At 37.0% G+C, this 7,194-nt stretch overlaps 1 protein-coding gene across 2 annotated transcripts in view; it reads right to left on the bottom strand.

Annotated features, from left to right (window-relative positions):
* The window catches only part of LOC140857389 (uncharacterized), a 45,356-nt gene extending 40,961 nt beyond the window's left edge, over positions 1-4,395 (bottom strand). The window contains exons 1-4 of one of the 2 annotated variants that reach the window (XM_073256174.1): positions 4,115-4,395; positions 3,830-4,020; positions 3,674-3,719; positions 208-249 (exon numbers count right to left, since the gene is read on the bottom strand). In XM_073256174.1, the coding sequence (XP_073112275.1) occupies positions 208-249; positions 3,674-3,719; positions 3,830-4,020; positions 4,115-4,298 (463 nt within the window). In that variant the 5' untranslated portion in view covers positions 4,299-4,395. The remainder of the gene's footprint in view (positions 1-207; positions 250-3,673; positions 3,720-3,829; positions 4,021-4,114) is intronic. The other variant, XM_073256175.1, reaches the window with a different exon arrangement.
* Between the last annotated feature and the right edge of the window lie 2,799 nt (positions 4,396-7,194).

The raw sequence follows: 7,194 nt of genomic DNA, 5'->3' as shown, positions 1-7,194 counted from the left end.
GAACCCACACCCGGGTCGGATACGTGATGGCCGCACACTCCTTAGAGCAAGCCCTAAAGAATATGCAAGGCCAAATTAAATCATTACAACCTTATCAACCATAATATTTAATTTCAATAATAATTCATAAAACTTTGTATAGGTACAATTAAATTTTTTCAGTTCTCTGACCAGGTACTATAACACTCTATCTATCCATCTGCTCACCCATAAATCTAAGCCATGGCCAATCATGAACATCCTGTATCTCTGAAAAGAAAGATGAAGGGGTGTGAGCTTTACAGCCCAGTAAGAATTCCCATATCACACTGATATAGTAATATAGTCTGAAAATAAAGAATAACAATAAAATATAAAATCTCATGTTCAATGTCCAGAATAATGCAAACATTCATAAATTTGCTGTCTTGTCAAAATAGATGCATCATCATATGTTAACAGGTGAAACACTTTTGTTCAACAATTGTTTCATGCCTTATCTTTCATTTCTCTTTCCATAATCACATGACTTTTAACATTTTCTTTCTGGCTTTGGACTATCCAAGTCTATACCTCAGTCATCATCCGGATCGAATCCACTTTAAAAAGTCTTTCAAGACTGTCCCAGGATGAGCTCCTGGCCGGCTGTCCCACGTACCAAAGCCCGTGAGAGGCTGTCCCAGACATAAGCTCCTGGCGGGCTGTCCCAGGCATGAGCTCCTGGCCGGCTGATCCACCTGTAAGCCAGTGGGGGCTGTCCCAGGCATAAGCTCCTGGCGGGCTGTCCCAGGCATAAGCTCCTGGCCGGCTGTTCCATATGACAAGGCTAGTCCATACCATATATCTCTTTCTTTTCATTTAATCATTATGTGTTGATTTCATCAATCAATTCTGTCTTGCATTATGATCAATTCAGATATGTCATATCCATATAATCATGCCATCAATCTCTGATACATATATATTGACATAACATACTCATGCTCAAAATCAAATAACAGTATCTCAGGTATAATAAATTCATCGATCTCAAATCCGATAACGCAAAACCAATAATGCAAGACCAACAGTAAAATAGCATATATAATAGTGATCATGTACAGGGATTCTTACCTTTACCGGTGACTGATCCAAACACAGAAATTAATATTCTTCTTTGATTTATGAATTTCTCTAACAAGATATTCCACTCGATATCATATGCAGACAATCATCTCTTCATAACCCTGATCAATATAAAGATCACATATATGGAGAAAATTACCGATAATCGACCTGATAACACAAATCTAGGATCTCTCTTAGGATTAATCAAAATTAGGATTTACCTAAGTATCTGGATCCTCCACTGATCCATAAGACTTCTAGAGAGAGAAAATCTATGAAGAGAGAGAAAATTCTAGAGAGAGAAAGTAGAAAGATAAAGTGGAGAGAGAAACCTTCGTATCCTTCCGATGAGGCACTCATGATCGAGATCATCAGAGGTCCTATCAGGATGACTCAATATGAATCAAGTGTTACAAATTTCGAATAGGATCGGACTGAGATCAGATCTATCGCACGAATTTCGGAGCAATCTCAATTCATCATATTTTTAATTCAAATATATCCTAGGGTTTGTGATGCATCAGAGAAGAAGAAAAGATCCTAGAGAGACAAAATCCGTAAAGAGAGAGAAAAGTCTAGAGAGAGAATCTAGAGAGAGAAAATGTAGAGAGAGGAGAGAGAAAAAAGAGAGAAAAGGAGAGAGAAAGGAGAGAGAGAAAAATTCTCTCCTTCTTCTTCTTTTTATTTTATTTTATTTTATTTTTATTTTTATTTTTCTCTTTCTCTTTTTTTTCCTTTTTTTTTTTCTTTTCTTTTTCCTTTTTCTTTTCTTTTTCTTTTTCCTTTTTCTTTTTCCTTTTTCTTTTCTTTTCTTCTTCTTCTTCTTTCTTCTTCTTTTCTTTTCCCGCGGCCTCCCTTGGCTGAAACAGGGGAGGACCGTGAGGTCCCCCCCCCTCGGTGGCTTGGGCTCCGGTGGCTTGGCCGGAGATCCGACAACGGTCGGCGATGGGGTTCGGCCGGCGGTGGCTAGCAGCGGACGGCCGGCGGCAGGGTTCGGCCGGGGAGAATCAAGAAGAGATCGGAAAACAGGGGGATTCTTTCGCGACTGATTTTCGGCAAAAACGGTGGCCGGCGGCGAGGCTTTAGGCCAGGGGAGAAAGGGAAGAGGGAGAGGAAGAAGGGGAGGGGCTTACCTTGCTCCGGCGGTTGAGAAGAGCTCCGGCGAATCCCCTTTTCTTCCGATCAACCACCCACGGTATTCCTTGAGAAAATCTCTCAAATCCCTCGAATTTCTTTGAAATTTTTGTCGTAAAATCTTAAGGGAGGACGGGGGATCTTTATAGAAGAGATTTCCTACCCTAGTCGGACTCTTTGAGTCCGATTTTGTCGGAAATCGTGAAGGAAGAAGACTCCGGTTAGGAGTCTTCCTCCTTCTCTGTTCTGTTTTTTTTTTTTTTTTTTTTTTTTTTGCGTTGTTGGGCCATCTGGGCTACAGGCCCAAGTAAACGGGTTGCTACACTATCTTTTGAATCGTTCAAGAGGACTTCTTAAACTTTCGAGAATTCCACATTTCGCAAGACCTCATGTATATGCAATGGAATCTGAAATTATGTTTAAAGAAGCTTTTGAGGCTTCTTAAGCACCATCAATGTGCAAATGCTTCAAAGAGACCAATCTAAAATTCTATTTGAAAATACTTAAATGAAGTACGCCATTATATTAAATCCATGATAACTGAAAAGGTTGTGAAAAAGAAACTTATCTATCGGAATGGCAGCATAAAAATGACAACCATGACATCCAGTCAGGTTCGGGTTGCGTTCAAGATTTGATACAAGATTAATGAGTACCGAGTCAGGTTCAAGTGGCTTTCGGTATGGGAAATAAGTTAGGTCCATGGCAGTATAAAGAGTTAATCCCTCATGAAACAATGCTTATGTCTCAGCCAAAGAAATTTGGCCATAAGCGACATGGCAAGAGCAACTGGAGCATGGTAGGAAAGGTAAGTCTGGGAAAGCAAAGCTCTATGACTAGTGAGTATTTGCTTGTAGAAAAGATTAAGAGCATGCAGACCTTTGAAATATTGAGACTCAGATCGTAAAGATTAGAGGCACGGCACTGTAGAAAACGAGTGTGCAGGCTCTGGAAAATAAGAGTCACGGTTTGAGCTTAGATGCACGCTCTAATGGAAAATCAAGCTACGCTTGAGCGAATACTGTCACAGCTCCATTGAATTAGATGCACGGCGCTACAACAAAATCGAGCAACCTTCGAGAGAACGGAGTCACATCAGCTCAACCAAAAAAAATCGAGTTACGCTCGAGAGGATGGAGTCACAGTAAACATTCATCAGTTTTCTCATCCCTAGAGGTATTAGGGAAGTATATCTGGTGTATTCTAGAAGCACACAAATTTTTTCTGAAGTTTTGAAAAATAACATACTTAAAATCAGTATCTGACCAGTATCCGAAAAGCATCTAGAGGTATCATTATATGATACGTATCCGGTGCGGATAAAGCATGCAACCTGAAGTATGCTATCTCGGTTAACATTCACATTGCATTCCAAACATGGCCATTCACAACTACGTTCATGTAAAACTGAGTGAAATAAATAAAATTTAGCAAGAATAGATGCCCCCCTTACCTGAGAATTTCTCGTTCTGAGCTTCCACCAGCGGCGAACCTTCCAGCTACCATCAGTGGCAAACGATGAGAACATCAATCATTTTTTTTCCCGGAAAAGAAAAGAGAAAAGAAGCATAAATAAAGCAGGAGAAAGGGATTAGCAATCAGAAAAAACCTTGCAAGACAAGAGCCTGATGCAGCACCCATAAGGTTCCTCCTCGACCCGAACCACAAGAACAGGACAAACCTCGAAAGCAAAGAACTTGATACGGTACACATAGCACTTGAACGTGTTCTCATCTACTCGCTCGATTCGCTCCGCGTCCAGAACAGAGTACTGGCTCGCCGGCAGGCTCATGTACTCCACTGCAAGTTTTATTCTTTTTCTTGTTTGCTTTCACAGAAGAAGAGTTTAAAGAAAGAAAGGAAGGAAGCTGGGAGGTAGAGAGGGCTCAATTACCGAGGGGGCGCTGAAGCTGTTGGACGGAGGTGGCTTCGGTGCGCTTGGCGACGAAGCGGGCTTTGAGGGCGGAGGAGATGGCGGACGTGCGAAAGGGGCCGGGCCGGAGGAGAACCCGGGGGCGTTTGATGGAGGTGAGGTGGACGGGAGTCGGGCGCATCGGTGCAGAAGAGTGGAGCGCCATCGAGAAGAAGAGGAGGCGGGCGGCAGAGAGAGAGAGAGAGAGGATAAGAGGGCGACGGGAATGGGTTCTTCGGGAGCGGGAAGTTTAGTTCTGTTCCGTGAGCAAACCTGGTTTCATGCCACGTTACCCTTCTTTTAAAAAATAAAAATAAAAAAAAATTAAATAGAGATTAAATTTTTTCTACTAGCAAAATCTATTAGTTGCATAATTAAAATAATAAAAAATTAAAATATATATCTAAAAAAACCTTCCACGACAATTTATATCTTCTTTCTTCCTCATCCAGTCTCTCTATTTATTATCTTTCTCATCAAACTATTTTTTTTATCTATAAAATTTTGCTCCCAAATTTTTTTCTCCTCTTCAATACTTCATGTGCCATCTCTTCTATCCATGAGTTCTTCCTTGAGTCTCTTTCTTCTCTTTCAAATCTACTTCTTTTCTAAAATTTTTAAATCCAAAAATTTATAAAAAATATGTATTATTTTATATAGAAATATACATTGAGATATCGAATGAATATTTTATTAAGTAGATATCAACTAATCATATACTGTGTACTGATAAATTTAAGATCGATAAATTATGTATCAATTTATTTATAAATATATATTAGATCATTGCTGGTGTGTATCAAAAAGCTTACAGTATATATCAATAAACTGTCTAGTGTGTATCATTTGGTCATATGTTGTGTGTTGATGAGTTCTGTGTTTTAAAAATTATGTATCGCTTTATTTAAATATGTGTATTAGAACGTCGGATGAATATTCTGCTAGATTTATATCAATTGTTCATATACTATGTATTAATGAAAATTAAAGTCAACAAATTATGCACCAATTTCTCTGTATGTATGTATTAAAAAAACTTATAGTATATGTTATTTGGCTATATTAAAAAAACTCGCAGCTATTGCAGCGAGTAAGAATCCAACATCTAAAACAAGAAGCTGGTCTCCTAGGATGCACAAATTTGAATTTACTAGATATATGATGATTAAAATAGGGTGCAATCGAGCTGAAAACTTAAACTTGACTCTACTAAAAATACTCAAATTTGATAAAAAATAAATAAAATTTAAGATTGATTTGACTTCATTCGAATATTAGCCGAACATTCTTAAATTCAAAATTAAGATTTAGTTTATTAATAATATATATTAATAGGGCCATATTAGAATCATATCCATCGGATTTGGACTCAAATCTGATCAAGTCAAAACTCTATAATAGGTATCCTATATGGGTGATCCAAGCTGTTGAATATGATTTATAATCTTAAAACTGTTTATACACAAAAAATCATATGATTTGAAAACTCCTAACTTATGTATCAAATAGTGAAAAATTGGACAATATAAATAAAATTAAATTAGATGTATTTTTTGATCACTTGATATATAAACTAGAGATTTTCAAATCATATGATTTTTTGTGTACAAGTAGTTTTGAGATAGTAGATCATATCTAATGGCTTGGATCATCGATGTAGGACTTCAATTATTCAATTTTAATTTGATCGAATCTGAATCCGAATCTGACCGACTTTATCCAAATCTGTCCATATTAATATATATATATATATCATAAATAAAAATAATAAAATTAAAAATATATATAAACTCTAGTATATTCATTAATTTTCGAGTTGAATATTTTATTATTGAGCTCAATTTAAAAAAAAAATATTTAAATTATTTGAGCTCAATAATAATTGAGTTGAGTCAAATTTTTATTCGAATTGAACTCATGAGCAATCCGATCCGTTTGCACCTTTAGACAAGTAAGCACTGAAATAGATCTATTTATTATTTGGATCAAGTCCAATCGACCACGCCAAATCCCATGGCAGATAACACGCCACATTAGCCCTTGTATTTCACCAATTATCGATTGTGCGTTATTCATCGAGCTAGCCTGTCCAATAAGTTCTCCTGAAGTAGGGAGAGGAGGAGGCTGAGGGTGAAGCTGCAGCATGTGCATGCGGGTAATAAGGCCCAAAATTAGCAAATTTACCTCCTCATTCATAATTGCACAGAGCTTAGGACTTGGAAACCATCCGGTAATGAGAAAGATTCATAATTTGCAGAGGGTAAAACAAAAAAGAAAGGCAAGAGTTAAAAAGAGAGAAAAATATAATTTGAATATATAAAAAAATAAAAATAAAACACTTGATCGGTTACTGATTAAAATAGTAACTTAGCACCATTATCAGCAATTGGTAGCTTAATTTGTTTTCAATCTATGGCTCTGTCTTGAAAAATTTAAGAATAAACCAAATTTCAAGCCATTGGATAATTCTTGAACAAATTAATCACTAGATACAATTCAAATTGTTAATGCAAGTCCAGGAAATTCTGCAAGTAAACATCATGTGTTTGGCTGACCAGCCAATAGGTAAAGCCTTACAGTTCCCAAACCCACCGACTTTACATATATGATCGACTAGATGCTCAAACATTTAACACTCCATACACATCAAAGAGGACGACTTCCCAAAGGAAAATGTTAACGTATACAGAGACTAAAAATATGAGAAAAGAGAGAAATTAGAAGCTCAGAAATTTCACTCAGCTGAAGTAGCACTTTTCTGTGGCAACGCAAACTAGGTTAGATTAAGATATGGCGCGGAAGCAAATGTGAAGAATAAAAAACAGATCCGTCAAAGACCCTGAAGGACTGGTAGGTAGTGAAGTAGATATGAAATGATTCTATAACGTAGATAGTGATGTAGATATGAAATGATTCTAATAATTTTATTTGACGTAACAGTGGTTTTACATATTTTAAAAACATAGACTGAGAATGCACCACATACAAAATCATTTACAAGCCCATTCATGATACCTGATATGATAAATTACATTTTCCCCTTGACTAACTACAAACACAAG

The sequence above is a fragment of the Elaeis guineensis genome, chromosome 4, assembly GCF_000442705.2.
Source record: "Elaeis guineensis isolate ETL-2024a chromosome 4, EG11, whole genome shotgun sequence".
Classification (NCBI taxonomy): Eukaryota; Viridiplantae; Streptophyta; class Magnoliopsida; order Arecales; family Arecaceae; genus Elaeis; species Elaeis guineensis.
This window is presented reverse-complemented; position numbering and strand designations above follow the sequence as displayed.